Raw genomic sequence first — 23,274 nt, forward strand, 5'->3', positions numbered from 1 at the left:
TGATAAAATTCACAAATACCAAATTACAACTAATTATGTAACCCCTAAAAGTCAGGAGGCTCTCTACCTTCAAGATTCATGTGTAGTTGGCTTGAGCCCCATGTGGAGTGCAGAATGTCAAGCATCTCCTTTTCTGTTTTTTCCCTGGTCACCCATTGTCAGAGGCTCCCACTTATGTTGAATTTGTTTTGCACCTGGATCCTCTCAATAGCCAGCAAATTTGCTCCCTGTTCTGTACCTCCTCATCTCTAATACAGAATCCAACCCTATTCCATATTTTACATACACACACACAAACACGCAACACGCAAACACGCAACACAGACACATGCAACACACACACATGCAACACACACACACGGAGAACACACATACACACATTGTATTTCCCTAAGGTCTTTATTTCTATATCAGATTTTACTGAAATTTGGGAACGTAAGGCAAGTTGGTTGGTTGCTCAGTCATGTCTGACTCTCTTGTGACTACATGAACAGTAGCCATGTAGTCAGAGGAGCCACCTGGCTCCTCTGTCCATAGGATTTCCCAGGAATAATACTGGAATTGATTGCTGTTTCCTTCTCCAAAGAATTTTCCTGACCCAGAGATCAAGCCCACGTCTCCTGCATTGGCAGGCATATTCTTTACCATGGAGTCACTAGGGAGGCACTTGCAACTTAGAATATTTGGCATCTCTAAGTTTAAATATTTCATGCTGGTAAATTCTCCACAGCCCACTCTAAAAAAATATAAAAGCCTTGATTTGTAGCATTTGCAATTTCCATGGGATAAATACTCCCACTGCAGTTGACTTCAGCCTGCCAACTAGGCGTTACTGAACATGGGGTTGGGACAAGATGTGCACGCTCAGTTGGGGGTGAGTGGCACCAACACTCCCTTGGCTGAGCTGTCCTTCTCCTTTTTTGGAAAAACCCTCCTTCCTCAGATCCTCTCTCTCCAGGACCCAGCCTGTGAGCCTGTGTTTTCAGACCAAATAGTCTATCACATCCTATTTCTTAATAAAGATAATACCTTCTCTAAGAGAAGTTCTGGTGCTCTTAAGATAATACATTTGAACCTAGGAATAAATAATTGGTTTTCAGCCACGAATTCTGAGTTACTGAACTCTTTAAGAGTTCTCTGACTTTTGAATTTCAATAACACTGTTTAAAAAGCCGCATACAACTTTTCTCTCTCTGATTTTAAGATAGTACTCTCTTCAAAACTGAAAAATTCTCGAGGCTAGGGCATGTGTCTTATTCATCTTTTGGTTCCCTATAGTGTCTTGAGTAGTAAATTCATATATTTGATATTCAGTAATTAATTATTAAATTGAATTTAAAGTCTTCAGACATATATCATGTGCCTACTGTTCACACTCTCCTTGGTGTTCAGTGGGAACTCATCAAGAAGATACTTGGTAAATGTTTACTGCTTTATCTCTGAAGCAACATTTCTCGAGTATCTCCTAATAAAGGCACCGTTAGTAACTCTGATCGAAGAAATGTAACCCATATACCTTGCTTGTAAGGAAGTGAAAACGGGGAAGAGACAGGACGTTATATGTGTACCTCCCAGCTGATCATTTCCAGATGAGTGTGATGAACACCATTTCCAGGAGCTTGAAAGAGGGGAAAAGGGCTTTGGGTCTCTGCTGCTGCTGCTGCTGCTAAGTCGCTGCAGTCGTGTCCGACTCTGTGCGACCCCATAGACGGCAGCCCACCAGGCTCCCCTGTCCCTGGGATTCTCCAGGCAAGAATACTGGAGTGGGTTGCCATTTCCTTCTCCAGTGCATGAAAGTGAAAAGTGAAAGTGAAGTCGCTCAGTCATGTCCAACTCAGCGACCCCATGGACTGCAGCCTACCAGCTCCTCCATCCATGGGATTTTCCGGGCAAGAGTACTGGAGTGGGGTGCCATCAGCTTTACCAAGTATATAGATAAGATTTAGGTTTGAAAAGAGTAGAACTAACTGAGCAGGAGAGAGGAAGAAGGGAACATTGTCAGCCGACAACTGTGTGAAAGGTATAGAGGTGAGAAAGTGTTGATTTGTTTTAGGGGGCTGAGGGGGCTTGGTTAGACTGGAGTGGGGGTCTTGAGTAGGCAGTTTGGAGAAGATGACATGAGGACACCAGAGGCCCAGGATGTGGAGGAGACCGTGGGTCCAGTCTTGAACTCTAAGCTGAGACGTAATGTGGAGGGTGAGCAGTGAGAGAGATGAGGAGGTGTAGAGTCAGAGTAGGGTGACAATTTTATCCTGGTGTCACTAGGAGACAAGAAGCATTGCAGGGTTGCAGTGATCATCAGTAGCATGTCAGAAGGAGATCAGAAAGGCATTGAAAGAATCTGGAACAAAGTTTTTGATTAAGTGACTATTTTTTATTGGATTGTTAGCACTCAGCAACTCTTTTTGTATGAGAGTAGCTTAAAAGTCAGTGAGAACTATGGAGAGTCTCCTGTAGTCTTATGCTGAGAGGGGGAATTCATGACACAGTTTTGATCAGGAGAAGGACGAGATCAGATGTATCTGGTAGGAGTGTTAGGAGTAGAGTGAGATGAGAGTAGGATCTTACTGGCATAGCATGACTGGAAACTCAACTACAGCATTGCCAGAATCCATGAAAAGGGGCAATTGTTGCATCATACAGAAGAAAGAATGACAGCCCCTGTGAGTAATTTGTCTGACCTTCCCGAACTAAACTTGGGGTCAGTGAGTGGGAAAAGAGAAAAGTCACAGTCAGAAAACAATAAACAGTGATGCTTTCTGACAAATCAAACAGCAGTAAATCACACTGTTAAGTCTCTACCAGTGCTCTAATGTCTTTCAGGGAAAGCTTTAAGACCTCTTTATGATCAACTTGTCTGGCTTCCTAAAAGATGTATTACTCTCAAAATATCCAGCATTCCTGGGAAGGGTACCAATAGTTCTGTATTTGTATGAAGGAATAGTTGATTTATGGGTGGTTCTTTTTTCCACCTGGCTTGTTTATGTTCACAATGTTTCTGAAAATACATGTCTATTATTATCACCATGGCTTTTTCAAATGGTCAGATTCATTTAATAAACTGAACAAGAGGTAGCCTGAACAGTTACAAGTGGTCCACGTATAGCAATCTCACATTCAAGACCAGAGGAGACTGACCTCACATAGATATGGGGAAATGTTTCCTCTAAGGAGCAGAGAGTTCAGTCGACTCCCTAATGCCTGCTTTGGTATTATATGACACCAGGGAGATTAGAGCCCAAAGTGTTTTAGGCAAGAGCCAAAGTGTGCAACTCAATAGGCAAGCCATTTTCTCTTCATTAAAAATATTCTCCTGACTTTGTATGTTTTATTTTTATGTTCTTCTCACATCCTGTTTCCTTCTAACTCACCTTCTTTTTCTTTCTTTAAAATTGGTACACTCTTGAGATTCCTAAGATAATATAAAGGAAAAGAGAGTAAGATGAGTATATGTGTCAAGGGTAAATTGGATTTTGTTTTAGATATATGTCACCTTCATCAAAGTGTGTATTTTACCCCCTGCTCCAAGTTTACTATTTTCTGTCCTCTATGAAGTCACTTATTGCTGTTCAGTGGCTAAGTTGTGTCCGACTCTTTGCGACTCTATGGACTGCAGCACACCAATCTTTGCTATCCTTCACTATCTCCCAGAGTTTGCTCAAACTCATGTCCATTGAGTCAGTGATGCCATCCAACCGTCTCATCCTCTGCCACCTTCTCCTTTTGCCTTCAATCTTTTCCAGCATCAGGGTCTTTTCCAATGAGATGGCTTTTTGTATAGGTGGCCAAAGTATTGGAGCTCCAGCATCAGTCCTTCCAATAAATATTCAGTGTTGATTTCCTTTAGGATTGACTGGTTTGATCTTGCTGTTCAAGGGACTCTCAAGAGTCTTCTCCAGCACTACAGTTTGAAAGCCTGAATTCTTCAGTGCTCAGCCTTCTTTATGGTCCAGGTCTCACATCCTTACATGACTACAAGAAGAAGCATAGCTTTGACTAGATGGACCTTTGTTGGCAAAGCAATGTCTCTGCTTTTTAATATGCTATCTAGGTTTTGTCATAGCTTTCCTTCCAAGGAGCAAGTGTCTTTTAATTTCATGGCTGCAGTCCCCATCCATAGTGATCTTGGAGCCCAACAAAATAAGATCTGTCTCTGTTTCCACTTTCTCCCCATTTGCCATGAAGTGATGGGACCAGATGCCATGATCTTAATTTTTTTGGATGCTGAATTTTAAGTCAGCTTTTTCACTCTCCCCTTTCACCCTCATCAAGAGGCTCTTTAGTTCCTCTTCACTGTCTGCCATTAGAGTGGTATCATCTGCATATCTGAGGTTGTTGATATTTCTTCTGGCAGTCTTGATTCCAGCTTGTGATTCACTAGATGTTTTCAAAACATCAGTCAGGTACAGACCCTGCCCTGTTAAAAACTCTTCAATCACTTATTATGCATAGAATCAAATCCCAAGGGTCCACTCTGGTTGACTGGCCACCATTCACACATAGCTGCCAACCCTCTTCTCCTCTCTCTAAGCTCCTGCCACACAGGCTGTTCCCTGAACACACCAGGACCCCAGGATTGCTTCTGTCACCACATGACCTTTGTATTCAAGGTGCCCTCAGCAGATTTTCACATCTCCCTCCATCATATCATTTCCCAAATATTCTCTTGAAAGTTTTCTTCTCAGAGAAGTCCCTCTGGATCACAATTTGAAACATAGTATTTTGTCAGTACCTTTTATGTCTTTTCATACTGGATATATCTTCATGTATCCCTTAAATTTAGCTAATAATTTATCCAGTGGATGTAACCTTCAAGATGGCTCTGTGCAGAAGAGAAGCTCAATTTACATTTTGAACAAATGCATGTATTTGATCAGGATCTTTCCTTTTCCTCCTGTAATTTCCTTATTGAAAGTCTTGCTAGGTTATATTCAAAATAAACCATGTACAATATATAGTTACCAATTGACTAATGCTTTTAAGTACATGTCTGTAAAATCGACAGTGTCTGTTCATTGTGGATAAGAAAATGAACAGCTGATGTACTGTGGAATTCATCTCCTGGTTTGTTTGACATCCCTCAGAGTATTAGAGAAAGCAGAAGTGTTTTGTTTTGTCTTTCGTTTTCATTTATTTGGCTGCCTGGGGTCTTAGCTGTGGCATGCAGAATCTTCCATTGCAGCTTGTGGGCTTCTCTCTAATTGTGTTGCACGGGCTTCAGAGCATGCCAGTTCAGTAGTTGTGGCAAATGGGCTTAGTTGCCCTGTGGCATGTGGGCTCTTAATTCCCCGACCAGGAATGGAGAGTCCCCTGTATTGGAAGGTGGCTTCTTAACCATTGGGCCACCAGCAAAGTCCCTGTTTTGTCTTTGTTTGAAACCATATTTTGTTGTTGCTGTTCAGTTGCTCAGTCATGTCCAACTCTTTGTGACCCCATGGACTGCAGCATGCCAGGCTTCCCGGTCCTTCACTGTCTCCTGGAGTTTGCTCAAACTCATGTCCATTGAGTCAGTGATGCCATCCACCTGTCTCATGCCCTGCCGTCCTGTTCTCCTCTTGCCCTCAATCTTTCCTAGCATCAGTGTCTTTTCTGATGAGTCTTTTCCAACGAGTTGGTGACATCAGGTGGCCAAAGTGTTAGCCATACTTTACCATGGGGACAAAAGGATGAAGTAAATTGTTTAAAATGCTTCCATGTCTATCTTATTTCTTTAAATGTGTTTGCATCTGTAATTACTGATGAATGGCCATTGTCTTGAAAAGTCACTTGCTGTGATTCCCTGGTTTTCTTGGTCTCTGTACACATGAGCTGGCTTAGGGACAGAAACATGCATCTCCACAACCGTGTTGTCTGAATGCTACCTTGTAATGCATTACCAATACGAAGCAGACATCTTGGATCTCAGAAAGTTGATGATTTTTCTCTAAAATTTTAATTTTGTAAGTAAAACAAATGGTTTAATTTAGTATCTCTCTTTTGTTTTCTTTCCTTTAAAGATAGAAGTCCTTACAGATTTAGGATTCTTTTCCGAAGCCTTTCATGAGCTATCCCAGATATTTTATGCGAAAAACACGCCTTCTTCAGTACCCACCAGCTGTAAACCTACTGGAAAAATGAAGGTAAGCCTGCCGATTTAATTCAAAGCTGTTTTTTAACTTTTTCAAGGTCATTTTGAAAACTACATTCCTAAAATCTAGGAAATCCTTCCACTAATGGTATTTACAAGTCTCTGGCACTGCAGGCTTCTTTTAAGTCTGATTATTGTACTAATTGTTCAGTAGTGTCTGACTCTTTGCCACACCATGGACTCCTCTGTCCATGACAGCCTCCTCTGTCATGGAATTCTCCAGGCAAGAATTCTGGAGTGAGTTGTCATACCCTTCTCCAGGGGATCTTCCTGACCTAGGGATCAAACCCTGGTCTCCCTCATTGCAGGCAGATTCTTAACCGTGTGAGCCACCAAGACTGATTAGAGCTAACCGCAGACATGCACAAGGCTTCCTTTGCCTAAAATGGAGGGGTGGGTGTCAAGACAGGGATGGGAGTGTGGTCTGGGTGTAGGTTTTGACTGTGGAATTTTGACTCTGTGTTATCATGCAATGTCTCAAGGGACATATTTATTAGCCACTGCCTCTTAGACTTTTGAATCTGAGCTTGTAATTTCTAATTAATATTTTTAGTCAAAACAGTCTCTCTTCAAGTTTTATTTGGATATTTTTATTTATATATTAATACTTTATACCAAAAAGTTAAACATATGTTCAAATTTCTTCTGATTTTTATGAGAAGAAAATGTTCTAGTTTGTCAAGCCTTATTGGACTGGGAGAGAGTTTTACCTGGCTTGCTTAATTGGTATTTGTAAATTGCATAAGTGAAGCATCCTTGAAAATGAATGTGTGTGTAGTCACTCAGTCGTGTTTGACTCTTTGTGACCCATGGACTGTAGCCCACCAAGCTCTTCTGTCCATGGAATTCTTCAGGCAAGAATACTGGAATGGGTTGCCATTCCCTTCTCCAGGGGATTTTCCCAACCCAGGGACTGAATACTGACCTTTAAATTTAAATCAGAGTGAGCTATCATCATTTTCCTCTGCTTTGGTGTTTTTGGTGATCTGGGAATCACTGGATGATCTTGCTTAGGTTAGATATTTGGACGCTCATACACAGGCCAGCAATAAAGGAAACAGGAGAAGGGAACAAGTCAGTTTCCTAGGAGGGACCATGTGTGTGAGGAGTGAGACTGACAGGCACAACACACGCTGGTGGGATTCAGATTTGGAGGAACTAAAAGAAACTGTGCAGTGGCTATACATCTTGAGAAATACTTGCATAGGCTGACAGTATATTTACATATGATGCACACATTACTTCAGTGTGTCCCACTAACATGTTGCTACTTTTTCTCAATATGACTGCTACATTGTTAATATTTATTGTACTGAGGTAACCTAAGAGGAAGGTTTCCCTAGTGGCTCAGACAGTGAAGGATCTGCCTACAATGTGGGAGACCCAGGTTTGATTCTTTCACTTTTTAGCCTAAGAGGGACATTCAGTAGGTGATAGGATGTGTGTGTGTGTCTATACACCTACAGTTTCAACCAACCATGGTTCAAAATATTCGGAAAAAAATTCCAGAAAGTTCCAAAAGGTAAATATAAATTTGCCTGCTAGCAATTGCTTACATAGCATTTACATTGTATTTACAGTTACTTACATAGCATTTACATTGAATTAGACATTATAAATAATCTAAAGATGATTTAAGGTATATGGGAGGATATACCTAAGATATGTGCAAATACTGTGCTATTTCATGTAAGTAGTTAAGCATTGCAGATTTTGGTAAAGGAGGTTGGGGGGTGAATCCTGGAATCAGTCCTCCACTGTATTTCTATCTAGTTAGCTGTCTATCTGGGAGTCTGTTGGGTTTTTTGGTTCATTTTCTATGGCCCAAATAATTTATCTTGTTACCTGGGTTAAATGATCAGTGTTTTCTTGTTTGTTTCTCAAGCAACAACCTTTCCTTATTGAAATAGTTTTGTTATTAAAATCATATTTTAATTCATTGAAAATTATTTATTGAATGCTGACTGAATATAGGCACTATTCCAGACATGGAGCCAGAACCATGGAAAGATAAATGGAGTTCTTGCCTTGCTGAAGGCACATTACCATTGGATGGTCTAGTGAGGAAGACAAATAATAAGCATATTAAGCACACAACCATATGTCAGATGGTGACAATGGCGTGAAGGCTGATCAAGCTGAGTTGAGGGGATAGGAAGTGGCCAGAGTGGTGGGCGAATGTCTTATTGAGGGTGGTTTGGGAAATCTAATAAGGAGTGGAAGATTTGAGGGAACAACCTTCCAAATAAGAGGAAGTACAAGAGGAAAGGCCTGGAAGATGTGGTTGTGGAAAACTAGAGAGGCCACATGAGGCTGGGCCCAGACTGGAGAGAAAGTAGATGACAGGGCAGCACCCAGGAGCTAGGTCATATTGGATCACACAGGGCTGGGTGAGGACTAGAGTTTGCTTTGAATATGAGAAACCTGGTAAAGCTTTGAAAGAGGACTGATGCAATAGTGGTAAGTTTCATAGAACCATTTACTTGCTATTTGGGGAATGGATGGTGGATGAGGTTGAGTATAAATAGCGAGACCAGGGAGAAGGGCTTTGCAAATGAGCTGAGTGAGACATGACGGTGGTTAGAGGTAAACGGGGTGGAAGGAAAGAAATGTGGTGAAGTTCTAGATGTGTAGCTAAGGCAGAGCTGACAGCATTTGCTGATGCTGGTTGAGATATAGGAGGTAAGAGAAAGAAGTTAAGCATGACCACACAGCTTCAACATGAGCAGCTGGTAGGAAAGTGTTTTCATTGACTGAAATGGGGAGTCCTGCTGCTCTGAGGCAGGGTGGAGCCTGTTAAGTGTGAGATTCCTAATAGACAAACAGGTGGAGAGGCTGCCTGTGTAGGTGCAGAGAGTATATGATTCAGAGGAGGGCTGCAGGTAAATTTGGGAGCATTAACAGAGAATTAAAAAATCATGGGACTGGATGAAATCAGCTGGGGACCAAGGCAGAGTGAAAAGTAGAAGTCAGAGGACTGGATGTTGGGATCCTCCACACTTAGGGTCCAGAAGACAAGAAGGAAAGGGAAGTCAGCTGGGTAGAATGGGAAGCAAGAGAAAGTTTTCAGTAGTCACTGGTATCACCAAAGCAAATAAACAAGCAGCCTGAAACTCACGTGCTCAGTCACTTCAGTTGTATCCAACTCTTTGTGACATATGGACTATATAGCCCGCCAATCCAAACTGAAACTTATGTATACAGATAAATTCCAAACTTCATTTTTTTAATCAACTCATTTGCGTAAGACAAAAGTGGGGGCAAATTGTCTCCTGATGGACTGTGACTTCATATTTTTTATTCTCAAAGTTATTGTGCAGCTTTCCAGCTTCAGTTGGGAATTTAGAAAGCGTAATTAAAAGAGGAAGTGCATTCAGGGTTTATAATTAAAATAGGTGCCAATGTTATTAGGCTGCAGGCTAGTTATTTAAAGAAAGGATTAATGAATTAGATTTCAGTGTAAAAGCAGTTACTGAAAAAAAATCTTACAGATTATGATTGGACTTTTCACAGGCTTTTAAAAAATTCTATTTTTAAACATACTCATATTGAGTTTCTGTTCTCATCACCAAATCTAAAGTCCTGTCATTAAACTTCTTTAAATTATATCACCAGAAGTCTCACCCTGGATTTGCTTACTCACTTTTCAATGTATTCAAGGAAATAAAGACTATCTTAAAAAAAAAAAAAGAAATGTCTTTAAACGCTTACCAACACTTTCTTCCCTTTAGAGCTATGTGTGATGTCTTGATTTAGAGGTCCCTCAAAAGCAGATCCTGAAATAAAGATTTGGGAACACGTAGTGTGGTCAGGGGACTTCCCTTATGGCTCAGGTGGTAAAAAATGCACCTGCAATGTGGGAAACCTAGGTTTGATCCCTGAGTTGGGAAGATCTCCTGGAGAAGGGAAAGGCTACCCACTCCAGTATTCTGGCCTGGAGAATTCCATGGACTATATAAATATAGTCCATGAGGTCACAAGAGTCTGACACGACTGATCAACTTTCACTTTCACAGTGTGTTTGGGCGGTGACTCCAGGAAGAACTGTGAGTAAGGGGGAAAGTCAGACAGCGAAATAAGGAAAACCACTCCAAAGAGTGTTAATGAGATCACTGCCATGGCAGTCGGGGCCACGGAGAGACAGTCCCTCACCCCTCATGGGTAGTGGCTGCTCCTTACGTGTCCAGCCTCTCCTGAAACTCTCTTGTGGCGGCAGACCACCCTCAGGTAGAGAGGTCCAGGTGGTTGAAGTAGGATACCATCCACATATGAGTGACCTATTCATGGAAGATGCTGGTGACTTCCAGGTGACCAAGAGGATGTGAGTGAGGTATTAGTATTGATGCCTGAGAACAGGTGCCTTTTAAAAAGGTCTTCCGTACCAAGGGGGATGCACACTCATAATGAGACAACAATGTTCTGTAGCAAATGAGTAGAATGTTTTCTAAGGCAACATTATATTTAGAACATATTAGCAGGTAATTCACAAACAAGGAAAGAACCACAAAAAGCATCATTCTGAAGAGTAATACAATTTTACCTCAAACTGGCAAAAAAAAAAAATATAGGCGCTAATATGCAATGCCATTGAAACTGCACTAATCCTTTTCATACAACGTGGGTGGAAGGTAAACTGAGCTGTGAGTGTGTGTTAGTCGCTCAGTCATGTCTGACTCTTTGTGACCCTATGGACTATAGTCCGCCAGTCTCCTCTGTCCATGGGATTTTCCAGGCAAGAATACTGGAATGGGTTGCCATTTCGTACTCCAGGGGATCTTCCCAACACAGGGATGGAATCCGGGTCTCCTGCACTTCAGGCAGATTCTTTACTGTCTCAGCCACCAGGAAGCCTCTTATTCTTATGACCCAGCACTTCTGCTTCCAGGAATCTATTCAAAGGTGCTAATCAGAAATACTCATCACCAATATTATTTAGTACAGGGCTGAATGGTGGGTGAAGGTGGAAGTGGTCCTCTTTGCCTCACAATAGGCAAGAGGATAAGTTATTATGCTACTGCGATTGGCCAAAATGTTCTCTCAGGTTTTTCCATGGGATGTTGCAGAAAAACCCAAACAAACTTTTGGCCAACACCAGTACATTCGTAGGCTAGAGTGTCATTGAGCTGTTGGATGAGGTTTACAAATAACTTAATGGCTTGAGAAAATAATTATGATGTAACATTTAGTGAAAAGGAAGACAAATCCATATATAAAGCTTTAAAATACATCAGAAGGAAGTTGGTAGTAAAGACACCAAGATATTAACATTAACAACCTAAAGATTTTTTGCTTTCTTCTTTATACTATACTTGCCTTTTCTGACTAGAGCATGTATTACTCTTATAGTAAAAATGGTATTTTAAAATAGCTTTAGAACACATTAACGTTTTCATCTAAAGGGCCACTCAGTACTCTTGTTTCTAATGTTAACATTTTGTATATTGACAGCTATTTCAATCATTTGACTCGGGAAAACCTCTTATTAGTAAAGAGAATCTGCAGGTAAGGATAACATTTTATAAACTTTGGCTATTTAGTGTGGATAATTTTTGAGTCATTTCCATCTATTTGGTGTGTATAATCTTTGCTTTTGAGCACTGCTGTGAATATATTCTTCTATTCTAGTAAAGGGGTTTTACCTCCAAATACTGAAGCCAGCAGTACAGTTGGACCCAAACTGATCTGCTTTTCAGATACAACAAGCATCAATTATTGCTCCTCAATTTTTCAGTTATACATGCATCGTCAGTGTCTTATCTAGCCACGCCAAACATCTAATATTTATCTTAGTTACCTAGTAGCTTTGATCATAAGTAAAGGATTTTCTAATGGGCCACCTGTTCAATACTGCTTTTACTTAGACCCTTGCCCCAGTCTGAGATGGCCTCTCAACCAGTGTTTGGAAGGTTTTCTTTTCTTTTCTTTTTCAGTTTTTTACTGGAATGTAATCAACACATATTGTTGTGTAAATGTGAGGTGCACAACTGCATTGATTTGATACTTTTATGTATTGCACTATGATTTCCCCTGCAGGGTTAGCTAAAGGAATATTTTCATATAGCATTTTCATAAACAATTCCTCTGACTTTCCCACTACTTTTTACAAAGAGAGGACCAGATTGCCCATCTCATTAAGTTTGTTCTTGTCAATAATTGAATGATTGGGTTTTAAGTTTTTGATGTCCTATGAGCATTTAAGTATATTTTTTCAAGTCATTAAAAAAAATCTTAAGAGTACCAACTATTTGTTCCACTAGAAAGTGCTAATGTGGAAGGTTGGTATGGTGATCATTGTTAATGGGATTGCAGATAGGTGAGTGGTTCATACAGCTAGGTGATGGTTAATGCATCTAGCCAGACACATGTAGTTTTCGTTTTTGTTTTTTGCTCAGAAATAGCATTCTGTTTCACTAAGTATTAATTTTTATGAAATAATTTTGAGAGACATTTCCTCAAAATTGCTTTATTTTTTCTTCCATAATTTTGATATATCCACCTTTTATTAAATATGTAATCTTATTACTTTTCTATTATTGTTCATTTTATTCCACAAACTTCACTTTTAATTATCATTCAGGTGACTCATTGTTTTTGTCTTAAAATTTGTTTTAATTTACAACCAAGTTGCCTGACATGGAAGAGCTGGTATTAGGAAGATACAAGTACATATTCAACTTTCATTTTAGTGTTCTGAGACCTTGGAATGTTTCAGAATATTTATTTCTTTCCAGTCATAAATGCCAGGGCATCCTAAAAACACTTCTTTTGGTTTTGGTTATAAAAGTGGTTTGGGGTATAAACAGAATGTCTGTCTGATTTTTTTTTTTTTTTTTAAGAGACTGACAGTATAATGAAAAACCAATTTCTATTAGCTAATTAATTAAAACAGAACTGCTGGTCTGCTTAAGATGCTTCAGATTACATTTTATATTTTCTGTAGAAAGAGAGAGAAAAGAGTGTTAGATAGCATTACTAATTAATCTTCTTTTGATCCTCAAGTGTTTGTGTGTAATTGTCAGGGCTCATTAAATCACTGTTTGCTGTGGATAAAAAAGAGAAACCTTCTCCTACACATCCCTCCACCCCTAACCAGTCTGAAGTTCCTTTTTCTAGATGGAGAATGTCAGCCATTTTCCTAGTACACCCATTTGTTACCAAATCAGTCTCAGAGTTGCTCCATGTCTGGTTCTGATGTGGATATTGTTTTCCACCCTTTACAAGAGGTTAAGCAGGGAGAATGAACAACAGCAACAGACCTCCCCACTGCCAGCATTGGCTCAAAATCTCTCAAACGATGAGATTTTTATTTTTCAGTTTGCATAAGGCAAATAATTTCCTTCTTTTTAGAATAGATAGTCCTGGCATCTGCTTTTTATATTAATTTAACAAATATTTACCAAGAGCCTGTTGTGTACAAAGCACATTCTTGAGCTGTCAAATAAATGCATCAGTTAATCAACAATACGGATTCCAAGCCCTCAGAGAACTTATAGTTTAGTGGGCAAGACTAGTAATAAACATGATATATGTCTAAATATTATAAATGAGTAAATTATGTAGTATGTTAGAAGGTGAACCATGCTGCAGGGGACAATGAACCTAGCAGCCAATAAAGAGGGTAGGCTGGAGTTGTAATTTTGAATGAGGCAATCAGCTTAGTCATCACTGAGGTGACATTGGTGAACAGACCTGAAGCAGATAAAGTTGCAAGTCATATGAAATCTGGAGAAAGAATAATCTTAGAACAGGCTACAGTGGGTGCAAAGGCCCTGAGGCAGGATCGCCTACTTAGTGAGGGACACCTTGGCCAGTGTTCCTTGAGTTGTGTGAGTGATGGGAGAACAGTAGGAGACGGGTCAGAGAGGTAACGGGGTGGCTAGTGATGGGGTGCCCAAATGGAGAAGGGCCTTGTAGGGCTTTCATCATCCAGGCTCTTACTCTGAACAAAAGGAGGAGCCACTGGAAGATTCAGGGCAGAGGTGTAGCCTGATCTACTTTTTTTTTTTAATTTATAATTTATTAATTTTTGACTGTGCTGGGTCTTCTCTGCTGCACAGACTTTTCTCTAGTTGCAGAGTGTAGGGACTCCTCTCTAGTTGTGGTACATGGCCTTCTCATTGCAGTGGCTTCGTTTGTTGCAGAGCACGTGGGCTCAGTAGCTGAGGCTCCTGGTTTCAAGAGCATATGCTCAGTAGTTGTGGCACGTGGGCTTTGTTGTTCCACAGTATGTGGGATCTTCCTGAATCAGGGATCAAACCCATGTCCCCTACATTGGTAGGCGGATACTTTATCACTGAGCCACCAGGGAAGCCCTACTTATGTTTTAAAGGGATCATTTTAGCTAATCTGTGGAGTCTACTGTGTGTGTCAGGTACCAGGGAAGCCCTACTTATGTTTTAAAGGGATCATTTTAGCTAATTTGTGGAGTCTACTGTGTGTGTCAGGTACTATTATGGTGCTGTCAATCAGACACATTAGCCAATAAACAATATAGACAAATTCTCAGTCCTTATAGAGCTTATATTTTGTGTGTGTGTGGTGGGGGATGGAAATCAGGAATAAAATTTTGGACATGTTGAGTTTGAGATGTAAGAATTGAGTCAGAAGTTGATTACACGAGTCTTGAGTTAGAAGAGAAGTTGGAGCTAGACACAAAAATGTAGGACTTAGCATTTAGATGAGATTAAAAGCATGAGCCTGATTAAGATCATCTAAGGGGAGAGAATGAGGATACAGAAGGGGACCAAGCCCTGGGACACTACAATACTTAGAGGTCTAGGAGAAGAGGAGGAACCAGCAAAGAAGACTGAAAAGGAGGAGTGGATAGAGTAGGAAAAGAAGCAAGGGAGTGTGGTGGCTTGGAAGCCAAGAGAGGAACATTTTCAAAAGAGGGAATGTTTATTAGTGTCAAATATTGCTGACAAATGCAGTCCTGTAATTCACCAAGTCTTAAACATTCATTTTAATAAAACATTTAATAGCTCTGCAGTTAGAATGCATTTTACAGTTGCAGGCATATGAATGTTTAATTGGCATATAAAATAATGGTGTCTTAGATTAACATAACATAGCATATGAAGCAGGCTTCCCTGGTGGCTCAGACGGTAAAGAATCCGCCTATAAGGCAGGAGTCCCAGGTTTGGAAGGGACTCCTTGGGTCCTTCCTTTGGGTCAGGAAGATCCCCTGAAGAAGGGAATGGCTACTCACTCCAGTATTCTTGCCTATGAAAACTAAGAATTGAACAATGGCTTTAGCCTAGAGTAGGCCATTGATGACTTTGAACAGAGGATTTCAATGTAAGGATGGAGTATGTTTACAAGAAAATGAAAGGAGAGAGATTGGAATAGTGACAACCTTGTAGGTTGTTGTTGTAAACAAAAGAGAAAATTCGGGTAGTAAATGGAGAGGGAAGTCAGAATGTAGAGAGTTAATCGGTTTTTAAAATGGAGAAGACAGAGTACTGATGAGAATGTCTCTGTAGAAAGGAAACATTTTTTACAAATTGAAGTATAGTTGATATACCGTGTTGTATGAATTTCTGCTGTACAGCAAAGTGATTGAGTTATACACATATATACATTCTTTTTCATATTCTTTCTCATTACAGTTTATCATAGGATACTGAATTTAGTTCTCTGCATTCTACAGCTATAGGACCTTGTTGTTTATCCATTCCACATATAATATAGCTTACATATGCTAAGTCCAAATTTTCAATGTATCCCTTCCCTCCCTCCTTCCCTTGGCAAACACAATTCTGTTTACTGTGTCTGTGAGTCTGTTCCTGTTTTATAGATAAGTTTGCTCATGTCATATTTTAGATTCCATGCGTGAGAGATATCATGTGGCATTTGTCAGAAAGGGAACACTTACACTGTAGGAGAGAATGGCTCATCAGACTGGTGGGGATGGGACTGATGACCTAAGTAGCGGCACCGGCCTTAGGGAGCAGGGAGGAAGGCAGGGCAGTGAGGCAGGTGCGTGGGGAGGTGGAGCTGCGGGGTCTGTGGGCACTACTCTAACTGCTTCAATTTGCTCGTTTGAGTAGAGGAAGCACGGTTATTTGCTGGGAGGGGCATGGGGGAAGAAGTGTTAGAATTTAGAAACAAAAAGGGAATGAAGTGGTTGTCTAAGGAGAGAGCAAGAGTGAATGGACTGGGAAAATGTAGGATGATGACAGGTGGCACTGAGGCTTGGTCAGGAATGTAAAGTGGGACCACTTAGAACAATTGCCAAGGAAGTGTCTGTGTGCAAGGGAGGGGGCCAGGAAGTTGAGGGAGTCCTCAGCTGGGCATTCTCATGATTGACCCAGAATCTAAGCTGGGAAGGGGTTGCTTGTCTACCTGCTTTTCCTCCTCTTCCAACCTGTGAGCCCTAATTCACTTGAGCTAAAGCAGAGCGGCCAACATGCCTGGCTGGTGAGCTTTTTTAGTTGCTCTATTTTGTCCCCTCCTCGATGCCAGCACCAGGTTCACTCTCATTGCGTGGCAGGGCTGACCTTGTGGGGCAGGTCACCCACTGGTGAGGAACGGCAGTAGCACTGTGGACCTGCTGGCATTGTTGTGATATCATGTCTCTCCCAATGGACTTGCCAATTACAGTCCCTCGTGTCTAGCCCTCCATTCCTTCATCCTGTGCCAAATAAGGACTGTAGAAGGACTGAAGCTAATAATATCTGAGAACAGTATTTTACTACTTTTCCTGATTTTCTTTTTTTTTCTCCATTGTTTTAGGCACTTGATGATTTAATAAATAAAGGCATGCCTGTAATTCTGACTACAGTCAGCCAGCAACATCTCTTAAATAAGTTTTTAGTTGTTAAAGCATACTTTTTCATAAATGTGGCTGCAACAATAAATTGTGTCCCAGAACAGACAATGAAACCAGTCGGCCATGGAGTTATGAATGAGAAAAGCAAACCAAATCTTCCAAACTTGAAAGGTAACGATTTATTTTATTTTTGCTTATTTCTCTTTTTATTTCCTTTCCCTTCCAATTCCCCACTCTACCCACTATAGTCCATATAAACATTCTAGCAGGTATTCTTTCATAGTTTTCTCTGAGTTCACTTAATGACACACATATGTGCTTATGTCTAGGTGCCATATCCACCAATTTATCTGCATATATGTCTACTTTTTTTACATTATGTGCAGTTGACCCCGGAACAACACAGGTTGGAATTGCGCAGGTCCACTGGTTTATTAAATTTTTTCAATAGTGAATATTTCAATACTGCAAATCTGTGGTTGGTTGACTCTGCAGATGCTAAACTGTGGATATAGAGGACCGTCTATACCAAGCACCGAGTATAAATTATACATGGATTTTTGCTGCATGGAGGGTCAGTGCCCCTAACCTCTATGTTGATCAACGGTCAGCTGCACATACAAAATCAGATTTGTCATTTGCTTAAGAGATGACGTATTTTTAATTTTTCTGCTTTTTGCAGTTTTTATGTAGAAAACTTTGCTAAGCCACCCCAAGTCAACTGCTTTGCTTTGTCTCCTATCTTGGCTGTGTGGTATTCTATGCTGTGAACATCCCATGATTTATTCAACCATTCCTTTGTTGTGTGTTCATTTTGTTTCCAGGATATGGAGTATTTGCATATCGCTAGATACTGCCATATCCAGGGATATGCAGAAGCACTACATATCCATATTATAGTATATATTTCTATGGGATAAGATATCCATGGATGGAATTTATAGCCCATATATACATACAAAACTATATAAGCATTTTGCAAATGTAATAATGTTGCCTTAAAATAGTTTTTTTTAACTACTAAGTATGATATTAACTGTCCTTGATCAGGTAGAGGAATTTCTCTTCTGTTCCTAAGTTGTTGAGTAAGATTTTATTATGAAAGGGTGTTCAGTTCAGTTCAGTTCAGTCACTCAGTTGTGTCCGACTCTTTGCGACCCCATAGACTGCAGCGTACCAGGCTTCCCAGCATACCAACTCCTGGAGTTTACTCAAACTCACGCCCATCGAGTCAGTGATGGCATCCAACCATCTCATCCTCTGTCATCCTCTTCTCCTCCTGCCTTCCATCTTTCCCAGCATCAGGGTCTTTTCCAATGAGTCAGTTCTTCTCATCAGGTGGCCAAAGTATTGGAGTTTCAGCTTCAGTATTAGTACTTCCAATGAATATTCAGGACTGATTTCCTTTAGTATGGACTGGTTGTATCTCCTTGCAGTCCAAGGGACTCTCAAGAATCTTCTCCAACACCACAGTTCAAAAGCATCTATTCTTCAGCATTCAGCTTTCTTTATAGTCCGATTCTCACATCCACACATGACTACTGGAAAAACCATAGCTTTGTCAGCAATGTCTCTGCTTTTTAATATGCTGTCTAGGTTGGTCATAGCTTTTCTTTCAAGGAGCAAGCATCTTTTAATTTCATGGCTGCAGTCACCACCTGGAGTGATTTTGGAGCCCAAGAAAATAAGTCTGTCACTGTTTCCATTGTTTACCCATCTGTTTGCCATGAAGTGATGGGACCAGATGCCACGATCATAGTTTTTGAAAGTTGAGTTTTAAGCCAGCTTTTTCACTTTCCTCTTTCACTTTCATCAAGTGGCTCTTTAGTTTCTCTTCGCTTTCTGCCATAAAGGTGGTATCATCTGTGTATCTAAAGTTATTGATATTTCTCCTGGCAATCTTGATTCCAGATTGTGCTTTATCCAGCCCAGCATTTTGCATGATGTACTCTGCATATAAGTTAAATATAGTGTTGGATTTTATTAAATGTTTTTCCTGTGTCTATTAAGATGATTATATGTTTTTTATTTTGTATTCTATCAATAGGGTGTATTGGTTGATTTTTGAGTGTTTAATCATCCTTGCTTTCTTGGGATAAATCCCACTGGTCATGGTGTAAAATCTTTATATATATTCCTGGATTGTTTTCTAGGATTTTCTTAAAGATTTTTGCATCCATATTCATATGATATATTATGTAGTTTTTTCTTATGATGTCTTTGTCTAGTTTTGGTATCAGAATAATATTGACCTCTGTTTTAAAGTGTAAGTTTTCTTATTATTCAGGTATGGTAAGGCCAACTGTGGAGAAGAAAATGGCAACCCACTCCAGTATTCTTGCCTTGATAATCCTGTGGACAGAGGAGCCTGGTGGGTTACAGTCCATGGGATCACAGAGTTGGATACGACTGAGCGACTAACACTTTCACACAAACGCTTAAGGCCAACAGATCAGGAACTGACTGCCAGTGAAAACATAGTTTGTTACTTAGAGCCCCCAAGAGGGAGGGGCCTAATACAACATGGGACCGCTGCTCAGGAGGCAGAGAGGGCCAGAGGAAGATGTGGGTCAGACTCTTCCCGGCGTTTCTCCATACCAACCTTCAGGCATTTGTCTTCTATCCTTGTCTCTCTCACACTTTCCCTTAGGGAAGAAGACCACAACCCAGATCTTTCTTCTGGGCCCTCCATCCTCAGCTGACCCTTAGCTCCAGAGCCTCCTAATTTAGGAGAAGAGCCAGGTAGGTTGAAGTTGGAAGAAGGGAGGAAGTCAAGAGTGTTCAGTTCCATGATATTCAGGACTCCCTGTTCCACTTGGCAAACTTAGCCTCTTTATGTGCGTCATTTGTGCATTAATTCCTAGTCAAATAGGACTTGTCATTTTTCTCCCTTTTGTAGTCTAGAAGCCAGGCTTACTAAAGCAGGCAAAGACTGCGATATAAATTGTCTCAGTTCTCCCTTGCTCAGAATGAGGGCTGGCTTTGGATCGTAGGTAGGAATGTCAAGATGTTTGAGGAGTGTAGGTTGTGCTGTTCCAAATGGTCTCACTCTCTGGTCTTAGATGAGGGGCTGGTGCAGATCAGCAGTACTGACACCTCCAAGGAGATCTTACTGAGATATTATAAACATCTAGAAGTCTCAGAATACTTTGAGAACCATATAGGGTCACAGGTGAGGAACCACTACTTTGTATCAGTAGTTGATTAACTTGAATGGCATCAACAAACATATGAAAGATCCTTTCAGAATTGTCTTGGAGAAGGAAATGGCAACATTCTCCAGTGTTCTTGCCTGGAGAATCCCTTGGACAAAGGAGCCTGGTGGGCTACTCCATGAGGTCATAGAGTTGGACACAACTGAGTGACTCACACACACACACACACACACAATTTGTTTTAAGAATCAGCCGTAGTCTTCTATAGAGTATGATATTTGAGGACCATTGTATATAGCAATGTATTTCTAATTATCATTGTGGTTGATTTTTAAACATTAAATTTCCCAACTAATGATAAGTTTTATAAATTAGAATTCACATTTAAGCTAACCATAGATATATGTAGTTCTTCTAAAATGTTGTGTTTTGTAGAGATGTGTTTAAAGGATGAGGGAGGCTCACTTTGTCATCTGACAAAATTGAAAGAGAACTTTGCTCTTAGCACACTAAAGGTAAGTTTAAAAAAAAAAATTCTCAAATCATAGTGAATCAGTTACCACAATGCCCACTCTTAGGCCCTGGCCAGGCCAACCTTCACGTTTGTGCTTACTGTTGGGAAATCTGTTAGCTTTTTTTTCCCAAGCATGGGTTGGGGCCAGAGATGGGTCTACTCCCCATGAAAAAAGCAGATGCTGAGTGGTGTCAGACTTTGACCTTTTAACTCAGGTAAGTTGGTGGGGAAAATAAGATTTATTATTTGATGGGATCTAAGCTCTCCATACCCTGTTTGGCAGCTCCTAATCGTAACAGTGATTCACAACAGCAACAACAACAGAACCATTTATTTGGTACTTACTATTATACATGACAGGCACTTTGCATTATATTTAATTCTCACAACTCTGTGATGTACCTGTTAATCATTTTTGAACTATATTGTGCTGAACGATGAATAAATTGAGGCTTAGACAGTAAGAAATTCACTAGTGCCAGGTAATTGATAAAATACAGATCATGTTCTTAACCATTATACTAAATTACCTTAGTCCTTATATAATATTTACTGCCCTATACAAAGAAGTCTTCAGAGACCTGTTCCTTGAAAGTTTGGTTGGGCTCTTTCTCTTTTTTCTCTAATTAGTACTGATTGTCCACCTTAAAATCTTGTTATCTTCACATTACAAGTTAGATGAGCATAGTTTAATTTGAAATACAGTTGATCCTTATTGTTTACAGATTCAGTATTTGCTGATTTGCTTATCTGCTAAAAGTTACTTGTAACCTCCAAATCAAAACCCTTGGCTCTTTGGTGGTCATTTGGGGACCTGCACAGAGCATAGAAGAATTGGATTTTTCTGACATGCACATTCTCAGCCAAGTTGAACAACACGATGGTGACTTTTTGTTTCCACTCTCATACTATAAACAAGTATCCCTTTTCATGGTGTATTTATTGCCAAACTTTTCACATTTTTGTGGGGGTTTTGTCATTTCATTATTTGAAATGGCCCCTAAGCATAAAGCTGAAGTGCTGTCTAGTAATCCTAAGTTCAAGAAGGCTGTGATGAGCCTTTTGGAGAACATGTGTATGTTAGACAAGCTTCAGTCAGGCATGAATTATAGAGCTCCTGGCTGTGAGTTCAGGGATAATGAATCTACGTTATATATTCAATTATATGTCTTTAAACATAGACACACATTAAACAAGATTACATATTGATCAGCTGACAAAAAATGGTGTGACCAGAGGCTTGTAGGAACCTATCCCTGTATTTCCCCTAGGAGTAATGCTTCAGCATTCACTGACTCAGTGTTGGCAGGAACTTTCTAGAACACAGCTTCTGTGAATAAGCAAGTATGGGCATTAGCTGTGTGTGCAGTAAAGGGCCACTGTCCTGCACCTTATTCCTGCCATTACTGCCCTTTTCATTCTCTGCTAACTTTTCCTGTTCACTGAGCTCTCTTCTCTGATGCTTTTGTTCAGATTTCCTTTTTGCTCTTCCATTCATTGTTACTTTTTAGTGCGTAAAAAATGCTTGCTGAGTAAGGATGAGACATGGTTTGTATTATGTCTGGACTTGGGTCACTGCGTGGTATTCTTTCTTTAGTCAATTTTACTGACAGAAGCTGAAGACAGACTCAACACCCTTCTGTCGGAGATGGACCATCTAAGCCATAAGGACCTCTCTCAGTGTTCTGCTGGCGAACTGGAGATTGTGGTGGAGGTCAGACTGCAGCTGGCTGCCATTGCCCTGCAGAGACACCGGGCAGCATACAGGCAAGTATCTGCACACATGATTTCTTCCTCACCCTGATTTGTTCAATATATCTCAATTTTATGTAAGCTTCAAAAATTCCTAGATTAATAGAGCAGACTTAGGATTCAGGGTTTTTTTTTCACGTTACTACACTTAAAATTATAGTCCTCAACAAATGAGTTGGTTTATTAAAGCACATAGCTCGGATGTTTTATGTCAAACATTAGCAAATTCACAGATCTCTCCTTTTCAGAATTAATCTATTTTTTTTAATCTATTTTTTTAAAAGGCAGAATCTAAATTCCTTATAGCTTTTTACAAATTACACCTGTGGAATATTTTTTCCAACCAATAACAATATTAAAAATTAACTCTATTTTTAAAAAGTTACTATGAACTATGCTGTGCTGAATCATTGAATAAACTGTTGTAAGTGGCAGATTTTTTAAATGTGATGCAATTGCTAATGTCAGATTTTTCCTTTCATTTGTTCATTGATTGATTCATTTATAGTGATCAGTATCTGTTGACATTGCCAAGTCGCTTCAGTCATGTCTGATTCTTTGTAACCCTATGGACTAGCTTGCAAGGCTCCTCTGTCCGTGGGACTGTCCAGGCAAGAAGACTAGAGTGGGTTGTCATGTGCTTCTCCAGGGGATCTTCCCGACCCAGGGATTGTAACCACATCCCTTACGTCTCCTGCATTGGCAGGCGTGTTCTTTACCACTAGTGCCACCGGGGGCTTCTCCCACCTGTCTGTAGTGTGGGAAACCTAAGTTAGATCACTTTTCACTTTCTTTCATCTGCTGAGTACCTTGCTCTAGGGCTCTGTTCTAGACACTGAGGATACAAAGATGAATAGAATACAGTTTCTGTATTCAAAAGCTCATAGACGGTTAAAATACTTCTCAATGATTTTTTAATATTGAATAATATAGAAATATACTTTAAAGAGCTTCC

The 23,274-nt window shown here is 40.2% G+C and overlaps 1 protein-coding gene across 5 annotated transcripts in view; it reads left to right on the top strand.

Annotated features, from left to right (window-relative positions):
- Window positions 1-23,274, top strand: part of CFAP54 (cilia and flagella associated protein 54) — a 303,678-nt gene that overhangs the window by 178,551 nt on the left and 101,853 nt on the right. For 4 of the 5 annotated variants that reach the window (XR_015163948.1, XM_086400813.1, XM_086400812.1 and 1 more), the window contains 5 exons: window positions 5,997-6,119; window positions 11,576-11,629; window positions 16,862-17,069; window positions 20,489-20,568; window positions 22,165-22,334. Coding sequence is in view for 3 of the 5 variants with exons in the window: in XM_086400813.1 (XP_086256939.1) it covers window positions 5,997-6,119; window positions 11,576-11,629; window positions 16,862-17,069; window positions 20,489-20,568; window positions 22,165-22,334 (635 nt within the window). In the remaining 2 variants the exon portion in view is untranslated. Of the gene's footprint in view, window positions 1-5,996; window positions 6,120-11,575; window positions 11,630-16,861; window positions 17,070-20,488; window positions 20,569-22,164; window positions 22,335-23,274 lie in introns of those variants that run through there. The other variant, XR_015163949.1, reaches the window with a different exon arrangement.

The sequence above is a fragment of the Bos grunniens genome, chromosome 5 (assembly GCF_055505025.1).
Source record: "Bos grunniens cultivar Pamir isolate PY7600 chromosome 5, Bosgru_T2T1.0, whole genome shotgun sequence".
NCBI lineage: Eukaryota > Metazoa > Chordata > Mammalia > Artiodactyla > Bovidae > Bos > Bos grunniens.